Source organism: Patiria miniata, unplaced genomic scaffold, assembly GCF_015706575.1.
Source record: "Patiria miniata isolate m_02_andy unplaced genomic scaffold, ASM1570657v1 HiC_scaffold_22, whole genome shotgun sequence".
Classification (NCBI taxonomy): Eukaryota; Metazoa; Echinodermata; class Asteroidea; order Valvatida; family Asterinidae; genus Patiria; species Patiria miniata.
This window is the reverse complement of record NW_024037061.1, coordinates 10,005,193-10,032,303: the sequence shown is the minus strand read 5'-3', so window position 1 is coordinate 10,032,303 and position 27,111 is coordinate 10,005,193. Positions and strand designations below refer to the sequence as shown.

Sequence of the window (27,111 nt, the reverse complement as noted above, 5' to 3'; positions counted from 1 at the left end):
TAAAAATCTGGACTTTTCCATTTCACGAGGCGAAGCCGAGTGAACTGGAAAAGTCCAGATTTTACAGAGCGATAATATTCCTCCCATTTCACAGTTTTAAAAGCCACCCAATATTTGTTTATAATAACTGACATATAGATCCTTGTCATTTGATATATTTGAACTTTTATTTCAATACAAAATTGGTGAAAAATGTATTTCTCTCTTCCAAACCAGCCCTTTCACGAAAATGTTTGAACCAAACGCTGTAGCGCTAGCTCTTTGGAACAATACGCGCTACGCTCAAACACGCACACCAGCATGCATTTCCACACAAATACCGCGTCATTGAACAAGAATGATCCTAACTGTTCAATAGTATTTCCCATTCCCCATGGGCGGATAGTACTTTCTGAGCCCCGGCATGTATGGCAGTAATAACGAATGACACGTGATGTGAGTTCCACCAATCAAATGACAAGGATCTGTATGTCGGTTATATAAACATAAATAGAGAAGGGCCCTTTGTGCATTCATTGTTACTGAATAAATAACAAAGGACCCCTCCAAGATGGCTGTTATATGCAAAGCTTCTATGGGTTTCTCTCGAATGATGTCACTTACTACAGATTGTCACGTGTGTCGGCATTTTGGGCGCTAATCCGCTAAATTTTCGTGACGTACATCAGCTGCGTCGTATTTCAAAGAATTTTGTAATTTTCCTACAAAGATGGCATCTTATGAGAGAGATCTATGCATGTAGGTTTATAAGGCATTGCTGGTTGGGTAATGTGAATGTCTCCATGCATAAATGAAACAGGGCACTGAGTAAAGACAAATTTTTGATGAATACTCTTCAAGAACAGCTTGAAAAATAACACAAATAGTTGCTGATATTTTTGGCTCAATCATAAACCAGACACAAGAAGCATTTGAAAATATTTTCAACATTTGTGTACAGTTTTCAAGAAACGCGGACAACTTTTTAAACAAGAATGACCAAAATTTCAGGATCTCGGTATCTTTGAAAGTTACTCAAATGTGACATTATTTGATAGGGGATGTAAAAAGGAGGCATTTTCTCATCCCTTTTTTCTTCAAAACCGAGCTTGTATTCAAATGAAGGATTGCATGTACAACTGTTCATACAGCGAGAAGTGTTGCTCAATATTGCTTACAAACGAGTGGTGATGTGCAGGTCATTATCCAGCCTAGATCCAGTGTCATAATGTCACTAGTGATATAATTTATGTTAACAAAAAACCCCAGAAAATTCATGCAGACACAAAATGTGTTTTCAGCAAAGAAATCCCCTTGGTCATGAAGACTCACAGACTTCCCATCATTGCGGTTGTTTCTTCCAAGCTATCGGTGCTTACATGTACACTCTTTGTTATGCTGTCAGCTTTTGGTTACATGTATACTTGGTCCCTCTACCGCCCCAAACTGCCCTACCTAGATGTATAGCACCCCCAAAAACTGTCCAAGCACTCTATGGTTGTATGGATTCACAGTGAAACACAGTGTACATTAGGCCCCCCAAAAAAGTCTCCGGTTTCCGTATGCGCGCGCTGCTTCGCCGTAGCCATGCGCGTCGGCAAATGAAAAAGTTTTTTTCCAATGAAAGATGATGTCTCAAAACCGCCAAACTCACTGGTTTGACTGGAATTCCTGCTGCTGCACAATTTTAATGTGTTTTTAGATTGGGTTATGGTCGAGAATAAGCTTTATGTGGCCTCTCTGGACTCCCATATATTTGCACTAAGTTTAGTCGGGCACCATTTGCAGTCATCAGCCGACATTTGAAGCAAAAAATTCAGGTAAAAAAAAAAAAAAAAGCCGCGTCGCCGCACCACTTTTTGGGCAAGCTCCATACCAGAAACCAGAGACTTTTTTTTTGTGGCCTTGGTACAGGTGCTAAAGGAGTGCGTTCTTCAGCAAAACGAAAATGTGATTCGTGATTTGGTTTGTTTTGCTGAAAGAATGCTTACCTTTTTGTGACCCACAGACAGAACTTTGAAATGGTGGTCGTGTTTGAAATTCTGTAACGTGAAAAGTTCATGAGTGATTTTAATGATTCTTGTACGAAAAGGAGGCTTATGATTGGGCTTTCATATCATAGCCTAGATTTATAAAGTGCTACATGTAGAACTTCACTAAAACAATAGTCCCGACATTTAGGTTTTGGTTTTCTTATCTTTTTGTTTTACTCACCCTGTATACTTCTAGGTCTACAATGGATACTTGCTGGCTAAATCAAAACCGAAACATATCCTGAGAATTTTAGGCAGCTTTCACTTGGAATAGTGAATATTTACCAAGATATTTTTTTTCTGCCTGTTTTATATCAAAGTAATGATATCATTCAGCTTTTCCGCAGACTGCATTTTAACATCAAATCTAAAACTACTGGAAAAAAATCCTTAAATTAATTAATGAGAATATTCCTGTTTCAACAGGAATTCCAGGTTTTGGGGCCCAAATTTTCCGCGTTTTTATTTATTTTGAGCCAGTTTTGGTTTTTTTTGGCCTGATTTCACATATTTTTTTCCTGTTTTTCCACCAGTTTCCTGTGTTTTTTTTTTGGAATTCATTCTCATCCTGATTTTATATATTTGCCAAAAAATCCCTTTTGCTGTGTAGGATTTGACTCAAAACCAGTCTACGGTTTATAAATGAAGATTATTTAAAGGTAATACCATGGAGCTATATACCAACATTTTTAAAAATCAAAACAAAACTACCAAATTATTATGAAATACCTTACTTGACTTGACTGTAAGTGAATAATAGTTCCAAGCATCCTGTGAAATCATGGCACCTGGTGTGCTGTCATTTTCAAGTAATATTGACTTTTCTTACCAATTTCCAGTGATGGTCAACTGACCATCGTTGGAAAAGATTTTTATTTTTTTCAAAACTGCCCAAAATTTACAAATTTAACTTGGTTGATAATATGTTTAATTTATTTAGTGCATATTTTGTTTGCAATCAGTAATACATCCGTGAAAGGGTGCAAGCCAGCTAGTCTGGTTCCCTGACCTGACAATTCCCTGACGTCTATAAACTGCTCTGTTTCGTCTTAAGTAGGGTACAGGGAACCAGACTAGCTATAAATTACAGCAAAAGCAAATGTTGTATATTACCTTTAAAGAAAAGTAAATTGTTACATTATAGGAGTATACAACTCGACCTTTAGTTTTCATTCTGAGCTATATTGCCAATGAAAAGGGCTGCTGTGAAAGTGTGAATGTACATTGATAACGTGCTAGGAATAGTTTACATGTATAGAGATATCTAACTGATGTCAGCTGATTTTGCATGGTGGTCAGTCTTGACTGGGACGGGTGGGGTGGGGAAGGGCATAATATTACAAAAAGGTATATTGTACATAGTGTATTATTCCTTTCTTAAATGGTCATGGTCTTCATGTTTTATACCATACGTGTAAGTAAGCCTGGGCATGAAAATGCACAAATGTAAATCATGTAAAATGTGTGCTTTTTGAATTAAAAGTGTACAAAATAAAACAGGAAATTCCCTATTTATATGAGCATGATGCATGACATGTGTTAAAGAAGTTTTATTTTAGAAAATTTGAATTTATAGTAAGACACAATAATAGACCTTAATATTTAAAAAAAATTGAGTTAAAATATTTTCAACAAAATTCTCTCGCCTATAGGAAGAAAAAAGGCTCAAATATGAACTGTTTTCCATCATTTTTTGTTGCTACCCATAAGGGCAGCGTCATGCTTTGACGCTTTCACGTCATATTTCCCCATTAATTTGGATGGAATTTAAAAATGATATATGCATTTGAATTAGTACCCCCTCCCACAACAACAACCATTGTTTCCACGCCCTTTTCGTATGGCGTTAAAAGTCTAGCGCCCTCATCGGTGTACTAATATTTCAAGATGGCGGCGCCCATGAGGAGTGCCATGCTTATTTTGACGAAGGTTTCCACCGCTACAAACGCCCGTTTACGTGAGTTTATCCTCAAGCCACCACTCAGGAACTTTACTGTCACGTCGGCAAACATGGTCCGGGAGTTAGAGGACCTCAAATAAAAGCTCGGCAACAGAATCGGAGGAAAATCCAGCGCGATGAACATGAAGAAGGATTGGGAACAGAACTGGCCAGGGAAGAAGATACGGTGGACAGCATTCCAAACGCCGCGGCAAAATTTTGTCAAAGAAGACTATCGTGAACAACTCTAAAGCTGCTACTGAAGACAGAGTTTCAAAATTGAAGTACGAGAAGGCTGGAGTAGATGACAAACGAATTGGGTAAGCAAACTAACTTCCAAAGACAATAAAAAAAAGAAGGAAAGATTCCCGGCACTTGTCACCCTGTGCACAAATCGTATGAGACTGGTCTGAAATTTTTTAAAGTGTTTTCTAAGATTTTTTTTGTTTGTTTTGCAATTGATAGAAAGATAACAGAATTTTTTTTGCATCCTGACCTGACCCCACCATGGTCAGCCATGGCAAAAATGTTGAAAAGACATGAATCTGGGACTGAGTGAGAAACATTTCCAATTTTGTTTAAAAAATACTTTTAAAATGCACTAAACTCTCCATAGACTTTGTACATTTTAACCAAAGAAGTGGCGTCAGGATGTTAGTGACTACATTCTTTCCAAGAAATATAATACACATAACTATAGTTTTTTTTTTCTTTTAGTTTTTACCCTTTTATCCAATCTGTTAGCATCCATCCATTACTAGCATGATTGATTAATTTCTGTAGGGTTTTGGTGGGCAAAGATACATGCAATATATTCCCTCTCCCCCTTTACCTGTTTACACTTTGTAATGAAATTATTACCCGTTTTAATGAATTCTCCAAACTCCTTTTCGGCTTTATGCAGGCGACTAATGATGCTAGTCAAGTCACGCAAGGCACGCCAGCAGACAGGACGAGTGATGCTAGAAGGAAGACGCCTCATCACTGACGCTATCGAGTCAGGACTCCATGCGCACACGGTTTTCTTCAGTCGGCTCGAGAACTTGGAAGGCATACCTGTACACAAGACTCAAGCAGCGCTGATTAAAGTGCCATTCAACGATATAGCCATGTGGTCAGACGTTGTCACAACACAAGGAGTTATAGGTAATGCATCATTAATTTGGTCCCCATCACCAAAAAAAAACAAGGAAAAAGAAGAAGATACATAATTGTAAATAATGGATAGATGTAGGTGAGAACGCACATCTGGGAGCTTCCCACATTGCCTTGTCTAGTTCCCAGACCCATTTACTTAAAACTCAATGGTTCAAGAGTCTGGAGTGTTGATGGTTACTCCTCGCAACTGTTAAAAACTGGTGTGCAGAGGAATACATCATCGCGTAAGTGCAACAAGGTCCTAACTCCATTTTTCAACAAAGTCGTATCTTGCGCGACTTTGTGTGTACATCCGGGTTATTTTAAGTGAGATACGACCTTTTGACATTCTGAAGCTCGCGTTTCAAGTACGGCCAATTTTAGGAGGTAAGTCCTTGTAGCTTGGACACGACGACATGTTTCACCCACTGACGTACCCGCCACACACTAAATTCTATGATTCGTTATACTTGATGTAGCTACTGTTTGTTGGTTTGTTTGGTTTTTTTTTCTTCAGGTGTTTTTAGGAAGCCCACCCACACCAGCACGCACCAATCAGAGTCCTTGATTCTCCCTTTGACGTTGTATCTGTGACAACATCCGAGAACCAGGGAACCTTGGAACAATCCTCCGTTCAGCTGTTGCAGCCCAGTGCGAGAAAATTCTCCTGACCAAAGGTTTGTACGGAGAGTTTTGATAATGTTTAACTTTGTGTGTGTGTGCTAAGCTAAGCAATGTTTCAAAATCTATCCTTTATTTTTCACTTAAAAAATTGAGGCTTCCCCCCCCCCTAACAAATCTAGAAAGACAATTTTAGCCTTGAATAATATGTAACAGAAGTTACCGATAAATTCACTACAGTCATGTCCAAGACTTTAGTCCTGAAAAGCGTCCAAAACACTTTCCTCCAACTTTTGACCGTAACAGGTTGTGTTGACCTCTGGGAGCCTAAGGTTCTCCGTTCTGGTGCAGGGGCCCACTTCCGCATGCCGATCATCGCAAACATCCCGTGGAAGGAGGTTCCGAATTACGTGGGCGAAAACGTCACTGTCCATGTGGCAGACAATAACGTCTCCGGAGAGGAGTATTCAACGAGAAGCTCGTCAAGAAAGATTTCTCGTCAAGTGCAAAAAACAAGGAAATGGAATCAGCATCTTGAAAGCGATGAGGATGTTCTGGATCTTCCCCCAGTCTTGGAATCCAAAATGTACCATCAAGTTGACTGGAGAGTTAAATCCGCTCTTGTTATTGGCGGAGAAACGGAGGGGCTTAGTGACGCTGCGCTGGATATGTGTGACACATCGTTGGGTAACCGTGTGCACATACCGATGCCAGGATCCACGGAGAGCCTTAATTCAGCCGTCTCTGCCAGTGTCATCATTTTTGAGGCACTCCGGCAGAATTTGACTGCAGCGAAAACTTGATAAACATTCAATGAAATATTACGTTGTGGACCTCATGAAATACTGTGCCTATCCCAGTGTTTATTAAGAATAACACCAGTAGTCACTGTTTTATTGCACTGGTAATTTTACAGAGGTGTGTAAACAAGGCAGAATTTATACCATTTTTAAAAGAAATTAAGTGATTTGGACTTTTTCAAACATCCCAGATAAGATTTGTGCATATACATTTCTCTCTCCCTTAATTGCAAACAGTGTCTGATTTTGCTCACTTAATTTTTATTTTGTACATGCTCATTTTGTTTATGAACAGTATAATCTACACTTTTATTTACATGTAACTACACAATCTTTGACTTGCTTATTTTTGGAGAAATACAACTTCTTAATAAATTTATAAAAGAAGCCTGAATTAAAAAACATCTAGCACTGAATGCTCTAAAAATTAAGTGTTGTGTTGCATTTATTAGTTTCTCAACGTCAGTGATCTGTGTGAATTTTACAGTATGTTAAATCAGTGTCAAAATCGTGATTGATTGATTGAAATTTGCATGCTTGTAAATCTTGTAAAAACAGACAAGGAAAATAGTTTTTAGAGGGGAGGCGATTTTACTGCGAGTGCGCCTTGCTTGCCGAGAATTAGGACACTGGACAGGCGCGGCGATCAATTTGTCTGCACGTAAATTGTGAAGTGCGCCCTCTGTTATCGAATCACCTGATTAATGCATATTCATGAGACTTCCTTTCGCACTGACGTTTCGTGTTGAGAGGATCGGAACAGGACAACTTGCCCTTCGTAAGTGACTTTTTAACATTATTAAATCCTTTTTTGCTAAAATTGAAGTTTCAGATAGAAAGAATGTTTCATTATGTCTTTACCGTTGTCAAGTAAATGTGGAAACATTACAGGGATAAGTGAAATTGTCTTCTTCAAACTTCTCGTCTGAGCTGATTATTTTTGCGAGTGCGTACGTGCACGAGTGCAGAAATGCCGGTGCAGGTACGTCAAGTTCAAAGGTCATCCAGATTCCATTCCTCGCTTCAATTTCTGGAAAAGGGTAGCTATAATCTGAACTTTCTGTTAATTGGCTTGCTGTGAATAACGTATCTGTTTATTTTCTGTAGGATTTGTTGTTTCATGTTTGTCATGAAGTTGAACATGTTGAATGTGGAACAGTTGGACCATGACTCGTATTTTTGGACCGTTCTTGCAGTAGTCTTTGCTTGCACTTTCGTATGTGCCCACGCCCCCTATTTTTTGGTATGGGATTGTGTATGGGGAGAAAGACCATTCTGCTTTTTGCGAGTACAGTCGTTTCCCTTTTTTTGGGGAGTAGGCCCTACATGCTTCCAGAACTGTAATTTTGTACAAACCTTATACTACAGAAAGACCAATTGAAGTTGCTGTAGCCGAAAATTCTCAATTTTTTCCGACCTCCAAACTCTCCTGTCCCGAAATGTTCGGCCTCAATATTTCACAAGTATTATCTTGACTTGGATTTGTACCTCTAGGGTGGGTTGAAATCCCTCAAATGTCAAACAAAACAGTTAAATTTACCAGAATTTCGTTCACCAGGATCATTGGAGTCTTGCACTCGGCCGTCTCTCATCGTTCACTGTCGACTGAGGGCGCTTTAATTCTCTTGACCAACTACAGCGTGGCTTTCATCTCATCGAGACACTCTCAGAATGAAATTGTAGTCTGCCCTCAGATGGAAGCCCAAAACCAGGGAGTTGATCCTTGGCTATATTAATATCACAATTCCACTGTTTTTAAAGCCAAACGGTGTCTTTTTTAAAAGAAATTGAGGGGTCACTTTTATGCTAATCAGCTCGCGTAGAAATTCTCACTTGAATTAGTTCACTGCAACCAAGACTGACTTCTTCATTCATTGTCATTAGTCTGGTGCACTATAGAGAAATGTGTAGAAATAGTGACCTTCAATGTAGTACCCGACATCCTAGATATGGCACTGTCAGTCAGCTGACAGTTGATTGATGCAGTACTGAAGAGTTGTTGGACTGGTTGTTTCAGATGTCTTTTTTCTTGTATTGCATGTTTTCAGTACCTTAACACTTACACTTACGATTTAATGGGAATAAGTATTAGGCTTCATTAGCCTTTATGACCCCATATCTCTTCCAGTACTCGTCGAGCTCACGTTTGAAAGAATTTGTGGTCTTGGCATTCACAACATAACTTGGTAGATCATTCCAGGTGTTGACTACTCTCTGAGAAAGAAAAAATTTGCCTGCATCTCAGAGCTTTGTTCATCCCACTCTTAAAGATCTTCATGTTGTGTCCTCTTGTTTCTGTTGTGTTGGAGATTTTGAAGAATATTGATGGTTCTGTTTTGTCAAATCCAGTGAGTTTTGGGACTCTCATACAGAGTATTGAGAGTCCGAAATTTTCGGACTACAGTCGTATTAACTCTTGCATGGAATGTTTGTTGAATCAAATAAGTTGTAGAGTCTTTAATATTTGAAAATTCGCCTATGAATGACCATATGGTTTTGCCTAGTTCCGAATCGCATGTGCACATGACGTAGGACCCAACTACACGCACGTTAAACGATTTTATGTGATGTATTCTGTGATGGGTCAAAGGATTTTGGTCTGTGCGTGTTCGTAATCACCTGATCCCTTTAACCCAAACAAACCTCCCTTGTACCAATCTCCAAGTACGCTCTGTTTAGGTTACCTTTTGAATCTGTTGGAAGTTAATCTGCTTTTGAGAGTTGAGCAAAAGAATTGAATCATTTACCTACATGATATCAAATAACTTCACAAATACACAACGACTTCAGACTGCAGAGTGGACCAGGGCCAGTGTTTGTGTCATTGTTCAAGGTAGAGTAGATCATTTGCAGCCATCCAAAAAGTAACTGACCAAATTATTGTTGAAAAGCATACTTTGTTTAAAGATAGTAATGGCACTAAACTCACTGTGAAATTGTTCTTTCTGGCATGCTGTCATTTTGAAGAAAACAATAAAAGAAGGTCATTTCCAAAGATGCTTAAAGTGACGAATTTTTTGACAATTTCCGTTAGTATTTGTTTCGTAATTTGGCGAATCCATGAATGGGTGCACGCAAGCATTGACACGACACACGCGTGCACGGTTGCTATTATTCGTCAGTTCAGGGCAGGACATTTTGAAGCTGCAATTGGCTGAATGAGAAGTGTCCCAGATGCTGAATTCAGGCCCAATTTAAAACATGACTCTGCAACTTTTTGAGTTGAAACCAAGATCCTAGAATATTATTTTCTCAGAATGTACAGCATTCACAGAGCTAAAACTTCATCAGTTTAGTTGTTTAGTGCCCGTCTTTAGATTTTGAGCATTTTTGTTGCTTCAAACGAAAAAAAAACACAAATGACAAATGGTCTAACCCCGGTACATGTACATATACCCTACCTTTAAAGGGCCAACTTACTCATGAAATACCATGACAAAACTTTCAAAAAGTTGGCATTTTTTTAAACTGATTCATTGACTTCCATGAATGTACTAAAAACTGACATTGATTTTGTGCCATGCAGGTTCAGATATCTTTTCCGCAGTGAAAAGTAATTAGATTTCGGGCATCATGTAAAAACTAACGTAATTGAAATGCTGGAGTTACAATGTTTTTATGCACAAGTAAATGCAGTTTTTAGATTTAGTTTTGAGAACAGTCCGCAAGATGACTTGCGTGTAGTGCAATCCAGTGACCAGAATTAGAAGCTTGTACTGTCACACTCACGCGCATGCTGCAGTATACCTTTACTGGTACGTGCACACGTACGTGTATGTCTAGTCCGAAAATTTGGGACTCTCAATACTGTGTATGAGAGTCCCTAAACTTAAGGTATTGAAAACATGCAAAACAAGAAAGTAGACTGGCACCTAAAACAACCAGTCCAACACAGCTTCAGTACTGCATCAATCAACCATGCCAAAAGAATTTAAGAAACATGTGGCATGAAGCGGGAACTAGTCTCAGTTTACTACACATTTTTCAATAGTCAAGCCACCAGACTATTGACACTGAATGAAGAGGTCAGTCTTTTCAAATAGTTGGACCATGATTGGACATGTACCAGTTTAGTATCTAGCCCATTTTGAAATCACTTGACTTCCCTCTCATGTGCAAAATATTGAAGAAAAGTCTCCTTCAAAAATTGAATTCAGTCTGCAAACTTGGTTGGTGAAATACTGAGGACATTTTCTTTGCTCCAGTGGAATTTTCAGAGAAATTTGCTGGCTAAACTGTGAGTAAAGTGGGCCTGATTTAGTTTGGCATGTTTCAGAGCACTCCAGAGCCCTGTCTGACGTATGTCATGTCTGCCAACCAAAACATGACACGTTAGTGAGCTGCTTGTATTGCAGATATAATGTCAACTACACCTTGCCAAACATGGTTGTAATTATTTTTTTCAGTGATCAGCTCATTATAAACTTGCTGCAAAAAAAATCAGAGACAATGTGCACAGTAATACAATATGGTTGCAACTGCAATTTATTGTTTCAATATTTGTTTTCTTCGGTCGAGCAACCAAACTTCAGAGGCACAAAAAAATATGAGAATCATAGAAATCAAAAGGGCATCGCCATGAAGTTAGGCCATGATGTGAGTGATATAACATGATATGAGATTGATATCATATATCTTGATGCTTAAAAGGATACATGTAGGACGATATGGATTCCAGACATAGCATGGAAGTCAAATGAAGTGCATGTACATCTACACTGTCTTCATGAACATGTACATGTACATTAACTTAAAGGGAATATACATCATTTGCTTTTGCTGTAATTTTCAAAAAAGGATGGAATTGGGGGCTTGGAAATATATAGCAAATATAGTTACACTGACTTTTTTGAGGTTTTGGGTTCGAAAATGCTATAAAAACCAAGAAAAACGATCATTTTCCTGTAGTCTGGTTCCCTGACTCCATTTAAGAAGAAACAGCAGTTGACATACATTGGGGAATTGTAAGGTCAGGGAACCAGTCTAGCTGGCTTGTACCCGTTCATAGGTGTGTAATCGATTGCAAACAAGTGCGATGGTCAACTGGGGCCAGTATTTGAAAAAAAAGCCAGTTTTTTCCAACGCTGGTCGGCCGATCAGCGTTGGAAATTGATACAAAAATACCACTTTTCTTGAAAATGACAGTATACCAGGTGCCATGATTTTACAGGATGCTTTACACTGTCATTCACTAACAGTCCAGCAAGGTATTTCAAAATGATTTGGTAGTTTTATTTTTTGATGTTTGTAAATATTGTATTTTCCCTTTAGGGGCAAGAAAATTAAAACCTGCATTTCCTATTACCCCACCCAATCCATAAAATCATGCAGAACTTAAAAAAAAAATTTTAGAAAAAAAAGAGGAACAAAAACTTACGGTGCTGTCCCATTATCCCCACCCTAGTTTTAGTGGAAATTAAAAAAACAATATAGGCCTATATTTTCTGCATCATGCAGTGAAGCCTTTAAACATTGAAGCAAAGGCAGAATGAATAGTTGATTCGCATGTTAACTTTTAAAATCTGTACACCCCCCCCCCCCCAAAAAGTGAATTAAAAAATGAAACCCACCCGATTTCTTTTTCAACCTAATCGAAACACGATATATGTGTGCTTGGCCTAATAATGGTGGAAGACATGTATTACATTCACAGTTTAAACTTTAGTGAGGGCTCATTAGGAAAGATTTTTTTTGTTTTTTTTAAACTGAAATGGACTACCCTCGGTGATATACAAATAAAACAAATAAACTTAAGTTGAAGGTTAGCTTAAGTCACACTCTGTAAGTATGCCCTGCATTCATAAATTCTCCATTTTAAAATTCATAAGTATTATTTATAATTGGTTGTAGTGTTTTGGTTTTCTGCACACTGATATTTTTCTGTACAAGCGCTTTGTTTTTTTTATCAAAGAATTAGGACCTTAGAAATAGTGTTTTAAAACAATAACCATCACACATTCTATAAATTCAAAATTTAAAATATCTAATTTGGGTTCTGATGTTTTATCAACATTTGCCTTTCAGAAAATATAAATGGTATCAACAAAACAGATGTTCGTACGTATGTATTTCCTGTCGTTGGCTGGAAGTATTGCACACAAATGGCGACCTGCACAAAATAACTGTTTCACTTTTGTAAAAACAATTTTGTGAATTTAATATTTGATGTACAGGCTGCAGCTGTTTCAACCATAGCGAGGCTTCTGGCAATGTTAAACCAAATATCAGAAAACGTATCAGTATGGCATTTTTTACATACTTCTCTTTGTGGAAAAGTGAATTCATGCTATGAAACTTGGTGACATTATCGCAGTTATCATTTTAAAGTAACTAAAATTTTAATATTTTAGTTTTTATGTATCAGTTTTTCAATGCGCATGTAAGTTTTGTGCATGTCCATGTACATGCACTACATACACATTCAATGACATGAATGTGTCACATTGTTGAAAGAAAAACGTACCGGTATCTAGGCTAGTAATCTATGCATTTGACAGGTCTTCACAATATACATGTACCTGCTCAATGTACAGTGTATGATACATGTGCATGTACATGTACATGGTGCCGCACAGGTAGTGATGCCATACGTGTACATGTACATGTACAGGTAGATGTCTCATGTGCATGTAATCTATATGCGTACATCTATTGAGATTCCAGGCATCAGTCTACTGCCCTTCAATAAGGTCAAGTTATGTTCTGCATTAAAGGGACTCTCAAAACCTTTATGAAGCAGACAAAAATTTTATTATCACTTCTAGATTTAAAAAAATACAAAATATACAATCTGATCCGTGCTAAATTTGTTATGCAGTGAGTGTAATAATTCCTGGGTTCTGACTATTAAATGTGTGCTTTGTATTACGAGCATTAGGAGGGAGTAATAATATCAAAATCTGTTCAATTCTTTTTAGAAATTTATTTATGGTACAGTATACTGTACTAGGCTTTGCAGAGCAATTTGTTGCTCAGTTTGTATGTATATTTAGTTGGCCCTCTATTCTCTATTGTGTTTCTTTGGAGGGTATTCAATTAAACAATTACCCTAAAAGTAAAACCTTGGAAACGGACAACATGACCTCTTTACCCACGCATCCGTTCTGCATGCATTGCCCTGGCATATGACTCTGCAATATTCTTCTACCTACTTGTTTCCCAAGGAAGGCTGTCACTGTTTGCTGAGTAAAGGTTGATGTAATTAAGCCTGAATATGATTGGCTGCCTGCAGGGGCGTGGCAGGGTTTGGGCCAAGAAATCATGAATATTCATGAGATATCCTCACAGCTGGGTGCTCTGTGTACCGGCACATGGTACCATTCTCTACAGTAAGACTACATTGTGCATGTTTATTCAACCCTGTTGTAAACGTGGCACAGTGTGTATTTTGAAGGCAAGGACACACTTTTGTAGTTGTACTCTGTGCCAGGAAATCCTGACAATTTTTCTGATTAAGCTGTTCACTCTTTTGGGTAAGTCTTCTAACTTCCTGGTATAACGCAGCTCACCTGTATATTATTGATCAACATTTAAAGTAACCCATTTAAAAATCCAGTCAAGTTTTGAAGTTGCGAACCATTTTACTATAAATGTATACTGCGAAACTGCAACTTAATTAATGTGTAATTTTGGTCAAACTATGTACAAATAAGGTATTGCTATAGATATCTATTTTGAAAGGTATGAATTTAAAAATGGACACCATTGAAAGGGATTTTGTTTTCTGGTAAACCCTATATTTAGTTTGGTTTTACATGTAGCTGTGCCTATTTCCCTGTTTGTTACCGTTTTGTTAACTTTACGTAATCTATAAAACCCATGCTCTCTAGTAGGTATTTTTATAGCCCGACTGCGTCTGGCCGTACAGTACTATCGCAAGCTCTGTAGTACGGCCAGACGCCCAATGCTTCCAAAAAGACTGAATTGTTTTGGCCGCTGATGTAGCGATTTTGCTACAGATTTCGATCGAGATTATCTTTTCATCCAGGACAAAAATTTCCAAAGTTAAGGTTCTTAGTCGTAGAGCAACTCATACCTTTTAAAAAAAAACGTTCTTTGGTCTCAATATTTTCATCCATCTGGCCAAAAGACGACTTTCAGTCATCATCTTCCACAAATATCGTCCCGAAAATGCTCCCCATGCGATTTCAAAATGGCAGCCGTGCTGTAATGTATGCATTATGCGAGCGCGCTTGGGCAAGTAATGAATATGCATCATAGTTTATGACGTTTGTCGGACACTCGGCGCGGCTGGCCATACAAACACGAGGTCATGATCTAAATAATGCATATTCATTATCTTGCCTAAGCGCGCTCGCATAATGCATACATTACAGCGCGGCCGCCATTTTGAAATCGCATGGAGGAGCATTTTCGGGACGATATTTGTGGAAGATGATGACTGAAAGTCGTCTTTTGGCCAGATGGATGAAAATGTTGAGACCAAAGAACATTTTTTCGAAAAGGTATGAGTTGCTCTACGACTAAGAACCTTAACTTTGGAAATTTTTGTCCTGGATGAAAAGATAATCTCGATCGAAATCTGTAGCAAAATCGCTACATCAGCGGCCAAAAAAATTCAGTCTTTTTGGAAGCCTTGGGCGTCTGGCCGTACTACAGAGCTTGCGATAGTACTGTACGGCCAGACGCAGTCGGGCTAGTATTTTTATAAGATTAACCTGTTATACTTATATTTTTGTCAGGAGTTATCCTGTTCCTTCTGAAATCCAACAAGGAAGTAAACATTGAGAACAATGTTTTCCCACTTCCACACAGCTTTTACCAGATACAATATTTAGTATTAAATACAAACTATTCATGCAAACCCGAACATTGCCTGTCAGTAGAATTAGAATTTATTACTTCGGGATTTAAAGTTTCTGTCATTAAAAGATCCATGTAAAATACAGAAAATGAGAATTATTAAATGGATATGTAAACTTCATGTGCACGATGCAGAGTCATGCAGGGTGGGTTATATCCAGTAGAGACAGCATGGCAAATTTTGTCTACCGCGTGGTTATTTATTTTAATTTAAGAGGAGAGATTTTGGTCATACTGTGTTGCTGGTACCTGCATATCTCACCATTTATCTTGTCTGCTTCCTGTTGTCAGACCATCATTTTGTTTTCAGGATTTCATTTGTCTTTGACAATGTTTATTTGCCACTTCCTATTAATGGATGAGTTGGAATACTGACTCAATCTGGCAAGGTCAGACACCAGTCAGGACTGCTTCTCACACAGATGAACTCTGAACTGGTCAACTTGATATTAGTATATTTAGTTAGACACAATGGCAGTGCACATACTTCATAACTATGCCAGTTAGACTACAAGGGCAGGAAGAATTGGAACAGAACATTAATAATTATCATAATAATGTGAATTTATATAAAAAGCGCACATATCCACCATTATTGGTGCTCAAGGCGCTACATCATTATTACCCTGCTCATTGGGCCAATGAAACATTCCAAATACCATCTCAGCTTCTTGCGGAGTTTACAGCTCGATGCTGCCATTTCGGCGCAAAGCAGCTCAAATCAACCACAATAACCATCTCCACCCTCACAGGTACCCATTTACTCCTGGGTTGAGAGAAGCAATGAGTGACAAAGTGCCTTGCCCAAGGGCACATGTACCACAATCCCAGGCTGGACTCGAACCCACAACCTGCAGAATTACCCACAGAGTATGAGTTCAGTGCTCCAGACCTCGAGGCCATAGCACTGATCTCTATGTACCGTTACTGACCGGTTAGCACATAGAGAACCACAAGTGGAAGTCATTTGAAGCCATATTGGGAAAATCGCATTGTTGTTCTAAAAAGGACAACTTGCCGTCTTAGATATGTTTTCATATGTCTGCCATGGTTCACAGTGTTTCAAGCATTGTGGTTCACTTTTTACAACATTTGCAAATAATAATCATGACAGAAACTTGTCTTTCTTTTTTAGAACATCATCATAATATGTACATGTATACGTGATAAAAAAGTGTCAAATCTTGATACAGTGCGTATGTACTATGTGCGGCCATATTTGGAAAACCGGGGGCAAATTGGTCAAAAAACAACATCAGTTTACAAACGGCGTAATGGGCATATGCTATCCAGTCAATATAGAGATCAGTGATCGCAACCGACAAAATCTCAAAACCTACGAGGCCATTGCCTATCCATTTGTGAGGTCAAGTCGCTTGCCTATTGATAAAAAATCCTGGTTTTTTTTATCTCCTCCTGCACAGATTCTTCTTATAATCTTGGCAGACAGACGAATACCAACCAATCACCATGTCACAATACCTGACTATTGAGCAGAAGGCTGAGCTGGTGGATACAGCCAACAAGATCGTGGCTCCTGGAAAGGCATCCTGGCTGCTGATGAGAGTACAGGTGAGCTCGATGACAAAATGTGTACAGTCGAGTCTCGTTAATACAAACTCAATTTTACCAAATTGTTTTGTTAGGCCAAAAAAAAAATTAAGTCGGTCTCTGGTCAGCGCGCGTGTCGATCTTTTTTTCCCCAAAATGTTACGCGGTAGCTCCAACAGCGCCCTCTATTTCCGCACCTCAATTTTTTTTACCAAAGAGCACCAAGGAATGGGAAATTGCACCAAGGCAAATGATCGAAAGCACCAAGGCAAATTATGGAGGACACCAGTGTACATGAGGACACCAAAGAAGCAAAGTAGTACCACACCCTGTCTGTACAATCCAAGCTTGAAGAAAAGAAAAAAGCAACAAAAAAAAAGCCGCGTGGCCGCGTCAATTCCGGAACTGTGGTCTGACCAGAGACTGATTTTTTTTTTTTTTTTTGCATTATATCAGAATTTTGTATTAAGAGGAACATCAGTCCCATTCATTGTGCACATAAATGCACAGTCGGGACTAAGGCGTTTGTTATAACCAGAATTTTGTATTAACAGAGTTTGTACTAACGAGATTCGACTGTATTTGAAAATGCAGGGAATCCATGGAAACACTGTACAGCAACAGAGATCTGTATGCACATCCATAGAGGTGTACGTTGCGCGTATTGTTCCACGCGCTAAAGAGTTGGGTCAAATAATATACTGAAAGTTTGGTCCATGGTTTATGCAGTAGAAGATTAACAGTGGGCAACTTGAACCCGCCCTTTCTGGATGAACAGCAGAACCTTGGTATACGGTTCTCTACACCACGACTACATGTTGAAAAATGACCATGAACATCACAGGAGTTCTACAGTTTAAAATTATTATTATCATCCCTATAAAGCACCCAAATAGTTCTCAGGAATACCTAACACGGTCCCACACAACTCAACTTGCCCAGTTGTTGGTACCTAAAAATATAAAATGACTGGCACGCTCAATCAATCCAACAAATCCAACCGTGCCTTATTTTCCTGTTTGCTGCTGGACCCAACAGAGTCCAACTTGGCGTTATTTACCAGTATCCAACAGAATCCGATTCTGAATGGTTTCCGTTGCCTGCTGAATCCAACAGATTTCAACAGGAATATATGCAAGGGGTGTACTACTGCTCAATCCAACAGGACCCAACGGAAATGTAAAATAGTTGGATCCTGCTGGATTGAGCAGGATTAGGGTTAAAGCAGTGTTGTAGTCGAGTACTTTTTTCCAAGTATGAGTACGAGTACGAGTACTTGTACCTCCGAGTACAAGTACAGGTCTCCAAGTGCAATTACTTGTACTTCCGAGTACGAGTACTTGTATTTCCGAATACGGCCAAATGGCAAATGGTTCATTGTGCGTAATTGGCCCAGGCCCAGTCAGACCGATATACAGACCCACTCATGGCTAGCTGTTAAATGTGTTTGTCCGGACGTGCACAAGAGGAAAATCAGGAAACTTTGATTTCTGCACAAGCCAATCAACCATTCAAATTAAAAGTATCAATAAAATAAAGCCGTGGTAAGTCCAGCTATACCATTTTTCCGCCGAGTACTGCTATTCGAGTATGAGTACTTTGATGATCGAGTGCAATTTCGACATGTCGAGTACGAGTACTTTCCTGCCATAGTACGAGTACCGTCATTTCGAGTACGAGTACTTCGACATTCCAGTACGAGTACGACAGAAAAAGTACCCGAGTAGTACCCGAGTACTGAGTATGAGTACTACAACACTGTAGTACAACACTGGGTTAAAGTAAAACCAGACTTTACGGATGAGCTACATTTTCTACATTCTCCATTTCCAGGCACCATGGGTAAGCGTCTGGCCAACATCGGCGTGGAGAACACGGACGAGAACCGTCGTCTGTACCGTCAGCTCCTGTTCACCACCGACCCAGCCATCGGCAAAAACATCAGCGGAGTCATCCTCTTCCACGAGACGCTGTATCAGAAGGCTGATGATGGAACGCCATTCGTAGACCTCATTAAACAGAGGGGCATTATCCCTGGCATCAAGGTATTCCCCATGTTTACTTTGAGAAAATTTGACAAGAATTTTTTTGTGGCCGATTAGTTTAAACCTCCAGTTGTTTGATCAGTCACAGACGGTCAAAATTGTCTTCCACTTGCCCTGCCATGCATTTATATACAGACTAGTAAAAAACAGTCAGATCACATTTGTGTAAACACTGTGACTTGTCAAGTTCCATCAACAGACAAATATGTAACTGGTACAAATGTAGGTACAGCTGGCATATCAATCACCTCCAGTCAAAGCATGGCCAAATCAAATTAACTAGGGAATTTGTAACTGTTCAAAACAGTCTCTTGATTTATTTTGGACTGCTGTGATGGCCAGAAAGAGAATTGTTGGGGTTTTTTAAATCTAATTTGTGATAATTCACTTATAACCTTTTGACTTGTGTGAAAAACTGTAGTGACGGATTATTTTCTTGACAGCAAAAGTAATTAGAAGATTTGAGGGGGAAAGATGTTTTCATGTTGAAAAAAAAATGGTTCTTGTATTTGTTGTATTTGATGCAACTCTAATGGAATTTGCAAAAACCATTTGGTATTGCTGAATTTGTTTCTGTAACATATGCAGATCTTTCCTTAATTCTTGAAAAGAGCTTGTATGATTCATGTTTCATTACAGGGAAAGTGATAATTTTTTTTATAGAAATCAGGTCACAATCATGACCATTGCTTGAAATTTGCAACATCTGATAAACACAGATGAAAAGACTGAAATGAAATATAAAAATTGTAGAAAAGACAAATAAATTTAAAAATACACAGTCCAAGTTCTTTTTATGTGTTTAAATATACAAATTTTGAATTTTCTTAGGACTTTTTTTGCCTAGAGCACATTCACTACGCTGTAAGCTGTTATAACTTAATGACAGTTAATAAGGCAAACAAAATGAAAAGTTCTGCTTCCGGTTACCCTACCTACTCTATTTTGTCAGCCCCTACCCTAATTTGAAAAAAGAGGGAAAATACTGAAAACCATCCATTATTACCCTTGACTACAAGCAGACAGCTCCAAAACGATCGCACACAAAACAAATTGCCCCCCCCCCCTCCCCCCAAACAAAAATTCTGTGCCTACATAATCTATTTTCATATGCCATGTAAACGGAAGCCAACATTTTAAATTTTTTTTGCCTAATGACACAGATGTCTTCCAGTGTTCAAAACTATGAGAAATGACAACTTTGGACCAATTATGAACCTGTTTCAAACCCTAACAGGTTGACAAGGGTGTGGTTCCCTTGGCCGGATTCAACGCAGGTGAATGCACCACCCAGGGAATGGATGACTTGGGCGCACGCTGTGCCAAGTACTACCAAGATGGAGCACGCTTTGCTAAGTGGCGCTGCGTCTTGAAGATCACCGACTTGACTCCATCGGATGCGGCTATGAGAGAGAACGCTCACATCTTGGCTCGCTACGCTAGCATCTGCCAACAGGTAGAATGGATTGAAGGAGTGATTTATTATACAGAAAATTAAATTGTAATGGAGCTTTTTTGAGAGAATGCTCTCATTTGGGGTCGAAAATGCATTTACCATGAAAATGCATTATGGGCTTGAAAATGCATTTACCATGAAATAATAGTTGGAAAAATCATTGAAAAGTACAATTTAAATGTTCACATAACTATATCTGGAAATATTGCTTACAAGCGAAGGAGTTTTGGGGTGCAAAATTTTGGTCCCCAAAATTAAAACCGTTGAAGCGCTCATTTTAGTTAACCAATGTATTTTTCAACGCGTGTGTAGCAGGATTGTCAGGTGTGTTAGTGTTAAACTGGAGCAGGACCTGATAGTATCACATAGTGCATGGATTGTCACGTACATTTATGAAGTGCTGGCCACTGTTTTTGCGACAGCTTGGCTCAAAATTTGATGCTTGAAATACGATCTGGTACACGGTACCCTGTGGAGACATGTGCATAATAGGGAACAAAAGATTGTATACGTCTCCACAGGGCAATTTCTATAGGTGAGTACGTCTCCACAAGGTTATCACGAAATAGATATATGGATTTTACTCAAAACTTAGGAATTTCCATGGTGTGTTGATCTGTCGCAAATTGAAGTCGGAATTTCAGCCCAGAAAATTAATTCTGGTAAAAATAGGAGCATTTGAAACTACACTTTCAAACTCTAAAATTTTAGTACGCAAGAACAAAGAAATGACTCCACAAGGATACAAATTCCAGTATGTATACATGTATCGACAAGGTCTAACACGTGATTCTACCCTTGTTGACTGGTGTTTTTGTTCCTCATTGCAGAATGGTCTGGTTCCGATTGTTGAGCCGGAGGTTCTCTCGGATGGGTCTCATAACCTGGCAAGATGCCAGTTTGTCACAGAGAAGGTCAGTTCCCGTATGTCTGGTATCCGGACTTCATCCATCTAGTCCTGTATGGACAGATAATGAAGACTGTCCATTTTGTAAAAAATAACTGATTATTTTCTGTTAAACAATGAAAATTGCATGAAGCACAGTTCAAACTTTTACTTTTTGAAATAGCATGCATTTTCTGTCCCACAGCTACAAGGCTCTGATTGATAATTACACTGTGGTCCACAGTCATGGTATCCTATTATTTGTGGACCTATGTAAGTCCAAGAGAGCCTGAAGATGTCATTATTTTTTTTTTGGCTATCCTAGGTGCTCTCCCATATGTACAAGGCTCTGATTGATAATTACATTGTTGTCCTCAATCATGGTTCTGTTATATTAGGGCCTGTATAGGTCCAACAGGGCCTGGAGGTGTCATTGTATTTCTTGTGGTTATCCTAGGTGCTGTCCTACTGCTACCGGGCTCTGAATGATAATCACGTCTTCTTGGAGGGCACTCTACTCAAACCTAACATGGTGATGCCTGGCCAGAGCTGCCCGGTCAAATACACCCCGGAGCAAGTGGGACAGGCCACCGTGATCACACTGCAGAGGACTGTACCTCCAGCCATGCCAGGTAAATAGAACTGGTCAATAGGTCATTGGTCATAGTTTTTAGGTCAAATATACACCTGAGGAAGTTTGGTCATAGTTGATAGGTCAAATATACACCTAAAGTACTAAGAAAGGCCACCGTGACTACACTGCATATGACTGTATCCCCTGCCTAGCCAGGTAATATACAACGGATGCATTAGAGGTCATACTTTATAATGTGGTAGGTTTAGGTTTGATTGCAGCAGGTGAATCTCAATATTCGCATGGTCATCACAGTCCTTGCCAAATATGGAATTATTGTGACTCTCAGTTCAAAAGCAAATTTGAAATAAGGCATTTTAAAGCAGAAGCATTTTTTTGGCAGGCATGCGTTTCTTGGGATCAGCTAATTTCCTCATTTATCACTTCACACTTGTATGTAAAAGAAAACCACGGTATAAAGTGTTGTAAAACATAGAAATTCCTCTTTTTTGTTGCTTCCCAGTTGCATGCCTGTGTCTGATAATCAAGAGTTAAGTCACATTTCTTTGTTTTACAGTCGACTCTCGTTAGAACAAACACTTTTAATACAAATTCTGGTTATAGCAAACACAAAGCCTTGGTCCCGACTGCATTTATGTGCACAATGAACTGGACCGATGTTCCTCTTAATACAAAATTGGGATATAACCAACAATTTGGTTAGGTCCGAACGAGTATGTGTTAACGAGAGTCGACTGTATTTTGAACCCGAGCAGTACCCGGTGTCTCAGACAAGGAAGCACCATCACATTTGGACATGAATTACACCCTCATTTTTATCCTAGGTAGTTTTTGCATCTCTTCTGAAGTAGGTAAAGCTCCATTTTGTTTGTTGTTTTTCATAGGCGTGACGTTCCTGTCTGGTGGGCAATCTGAGGAGGAGGCATCACTCCACCTGAACGCCATCAATGCTTGCCCAGGCAAGAAACCCTGGGCTCTGACCTTCTCCTACGGCCGCGCTCTCCAAGCCAGCGTGCTGCAGGCCTGGAAGGGCAAACCTGAGAATGTCAAGGCGGCCCAGGATGAGCTGCTCAGACGAGCTCAGGTCAGGCATGAACTACGTAGCTCATAGTATACAAATATTGACTGCTTCGAGTGGTGTAGTAAAACTAGCCTCCCGAGGTGATCCATGGACATTCTATTTTCCCGAGGCGAAGCCGAGGGAATATAGAATGCTCCATGGATCACCGAGGGAGGCTAGTTTTACTTCACCACCAGATAAAGCATTCAATATTTGTTTTATAACACCTCCCCCACAGATTCTGCTTGATTTTAAGCGATAACTGATTAATTTATTCTGAATACAATTAAAATTTACTTCTTTTTAAATGCAAAATTAGTTGAAAATTAACTTGCACTTTTCCAAACTATTCCTTCACAATATGTTTGAACCCAGCTCTGTAGCGCTAACGCTTGGGAACAATACGCGTAACGCACAATGCGCATAGTACCTTGGTTGCTATGGGTATAGTACCTTGGTTGCTACAGGTCTAGTACTTTTGGCCTTGCACAGCAAGATGGCAAAAAAGGTAATGCCACGTGACTTGCTTTCGGCCAATCAAGATACAGAATCATTATATATATTTATTATATATTATTTTACAGAATCTGTGGGTTATTAAAGTGTTATAATCTTATTTATAACACCTATTTATAACAGGGTTTTGATGGTCTAAGGACTGCTATGTAACACAGTTTATGGATTTTCGGTGAATTCAGGAACCTTTACGCTTAATTGATGTTTTTTGTCTTCAGGCTAATGGCGCAGCCAGCCAGGGCAAGTATGGGGGCGGAGCCACGGGTGCTGCAGGAGGCAAGTCGCTGTTCGTAGCCGACCACCAATACTAAACAGCGCCCTCACATGATGAGCCTCAGATTAAAATCCACCATCACACCACCAGGCAGAAACAAGTAACGCTAAAGTGTGCATTTCTGGACCGAGTAATCCCATAAAGACAGTCAAGGTATGAACATCTCAGTTTAAATAATCATCTCGTATTTCACGATGCAGGGTTTTGATTGGCTAAAGAAGAATGAATGTCTATTTGAACGGCACCTTTAATGTAATCTTGTCTTTCTGTATTTCTTCTTTGAGTAATAAGGATCATTGAAAATAATTGTCGTGATTAGCATCGTATGATCAAAATAGTTATTTAGGATGTGGTTGAAATAGCCCCCTCGTGTGGTGAGCTTCCTAACCTAAATTATAATGTTTAAGCCAAATACTGGAAAATCATAGTGTAACAAAAAGCTTCAACATTCAGATTGTGTTCATAGAATAGCACTCCTTGTGTGGGAAATTTCTACCATTCATTTGTGTTGGAAATATTCCCCTTGTTTGGTGAGCTTAAAACATATGCAGTGGTAAAGATTGTGTCTTTAGGGATTGAAAAAAAATTCAGTATGGACATACAGGAAAAATAAACTGACTATGATACATGTATATGTGAGGCGCTCTGGCAAAATGAGACCGAACTGGGCAGAGCTCGATACGAGGGTTTGCTAGTGTTGGAGAACAGAATAAAATTCTCCTTACAATAATGTTTGTTGCGCTTCAATTGGACATTCTGTTGACGATTTTTGGCTGTTTTGATGATTACATTTATCAACATGTCAAACAAGTAAAATATTGAGGGAAAAAAAACATCAAACTTTCGAGTTTTGTATTCCAGAAAATGAAAGATGCCAATTCATTTACCTTTAAAAACAATTTAATTCCATACAGGTTCTTTCAAGTATGTATTGTAGACATATCAAAGATTACAAATATCAATAAATCTTAAAATCGAGGGGGGGGGGAATAATCACCCCCATTAGGTATTTTGCATATTTCTCTACTACGACCTGTGCCTTCTCATTTTGCAGGAACGCCTCACAATTTAAAAAAAGTCGGAAGTTTTTGAAAGATACGTCATTTTGTTTAGAACTCCTTGTGAATTATAGAGATATTTGGAATTTCAAAGAACAACTCATCAAATACAATAAAAGCAAGATTTGGATTCCAGAAACTGGGTTTTGCTGTACAGTATTTCAACAATTTAGCAGGAAAATTCATCATCTTCGCACTGCCATTTTGAAATATAGAAACAAATTTAACTTGATGAAACTTTTGTCAGATGCGGAGCCCTGACATAGTGTACAGTTTGTCTCTCATGCAGATGTGGTGTTAAGTTGGCTCTCAAATTACGACAGTTATTTGAAGGATTACGAACTTTGTGGTTACCTGTGTATGTGCCAATACATAAGGTGTAAATTCTGCTTATCTGCAGGATTTATATCTATTTCAAAGCAACAATTCTTAATTGTCTCACTTCAAAACTAGCGACAAAGTTTCAATATTCTCCAGTACCTTTAGTTATTGATCTATCATCAAATTGCTGCTTAGCTTAACGCTCAAAATATTATCTTTGATTACCGAAGGTGTTTACAGTAACTTTGATGGTAGTACCAGATTTCTTAAATATAATCAGGTCTTCTCTTGACAAAGTCATATTATTATAGCTCGGCTGAGATACATGCAAAATTGTGCATTCTTGTAGAGTGATCTGTCTTCAAATGTATCGATCTCAATAGAAACCATACTAGAGTGCTGTGTTGTTGCTGATATTAATTGTGGATAAAAGTTTTCCCAAATTAGACAGTCTACCAATAAATGTTTCCGTCTTAAAACGATAGATGATTAATATCCCCAAAACCTTGAAAAATCAATGTGTGACATCAGTTGTGGTAGACTAAAAATATATCGCAATAATCTGGAAGTACTAATGAATCCATTTATCATAGATTTGTATAAAATTTTGTATAGATGTTTCCACTGAAATTCTTTTTTTCTATAAAGAAATGATTGGTTTTATAATCTGAGGCAGGAAAATGGAGTGGAACTATTGTCAGTTTTGATTCTGAAATTTGCAGGCGTGAAGAAAAATGAAAATTGTCAAACATAATCTGTACAGGAAAAAATACTGCCAATTACATTTCATTGTAATAAGTCAAGATCTGTTTGGCTCATTTTCTTCTTGCACATGCTACAAAATTATTAGTCTTATTTTTTTCACTATTTTTCATTTCTTCCATACCTAATTTGTGCTCTATTGAACTCCATTACAGCTTGCATGTGGAATGTTTATAGCTATTGTATTTTGCACGAAACAGCAAATAAATACAAAGAACCATTAGCCGAGAAGTTTGTCTTTGTTTTCTATTTTCTTTATTGAAAATATAAAAATAGTCAACAAATTTGATTTTACAAAACTCCACACATACATGTATTTGTTTTGCCCCAACCATAGCAATGGCCCTAGCTAAAGTGTAATAAGCCGAACAAAATTACAAGCCATTTTTGCGGTGGTGCCACGCCATGCTGCGTGCCTTCTTGAACACGAGACGCGCGCGCATTTTGGAACCCTATTGGTTCCTGAAGTGCGTGCGTACTACCCGAGTGAGCCTGGTGCCACTGCAGAAAATGGTTGCCTAATTCGTCCATAGTTGGGACAGTCTCAACGGTTGGGATCATCCCAGCTATATAATGTTGGAACTTGGGACAATGCTATGGTTGGGGTGTAACATATCTTTGCCATACACCAAATAATTTTAATCTTATGTACATTTAGGCGTGCCTTGTCTTGTTCTATTTTAAGCCTTGTCTTGTTCTATTTTAATAATGTAAAAAAATATATATCAGAGTAGAAAAATATGCACAACAGGCCTAAGTTGGAATTATTCTAATGCCTATAATCTGCCCACGACATATGGACATTTTGTGCAAAAATATACAAAATACGTATAGAACGCAATAACAAAATCCAATTTTACCAAAATTTAACCCACAGAAAACCCTGCATTTTAATATACCCCAATTAAACCGAGTTATTAAGATTTTTCTTTAAAGCAGTGTGCTGGCAAGCGTGCCGGAGAACCCAAAATGCGTTGGCTCAATGGAATGGAACACGACGACGATTCAGTCAAAGAGATCAATAAAACACACAAATAAATTAGATTAAATTTACCATTATATTTGATGTCGGAGCAACTTGAAGTATGATGACCTTTTGACCTTTACTTTGACCTTGTGGATCACGTGACATTCAGATGAAGTTTGATTAAAATTACACACCAACAAATTTTTAACAAACATTGGTTGCGTATTTAAAACTGTAAGCATGCGGTTACTCTTCGTAACATTATGTCAAAGTTTGTTCTGATTACAG

The 27,111-nt window shown here is 38.6% G+C and overlaps 2 protein-coding genes across 2 annotated transcripts; both read left to right on the top strand.

Annotated features, from left to right (window-relative positions):
• Positions 1 to 3,873: 3,873 nt before the first annotated feature.
• Positions 3,874 to 6,932, top strand: LOC119730911 (rRNA methyltransferase 3, mitochondrial-like). Its single transcript, XM_038203976.1, is given in 7 exon segments — positions 3,874 to 4,026; positions 4,029 to 4,166; positions 4,169 to 4,271; positions 4,856 to 5,097; positions 5,606 to 5,673; positions 5,675 to 5,765; positions 6,016 to 6,932. Coding segments are annotated over 7 exon segments (1,266 nt in total). The 5' UTR covers positions 3,874 to 3,899; the 3' UTR covers positions 6,513 to 6,932.
• A 250-nt stretch (positions 6,933 to 7,182) lies between these two features.
• On the top strand, positions 7,183 to 26,087 carry LOC119730374 (fructose-bisphosphate aldolase C-like). The gene is given in 9 exon segments (XM_038203238.1): positions 7,183 to 7,287; positions 16,757 to 16,872; positions 16,875 to 16,904; positions 18,717 to 18,928; positions 20,166 to 20,384; positions 21,215 to 21,298; positions 21,728 to 21,902; positions 22,750 to 22,949; positions 23,660 to 26,087. Coding segments are annotated over 8 exon segments (1,083 nt in total). The 5' UTR covers positions 7,183 to 7,287; positions 16,757 to 16,802; the 3' UTR covers positions 23,753 to 26,087.
• The last annotated feature ends 1,024 nt before the right edge of the window (positions 26,088 to 27,111 follow it).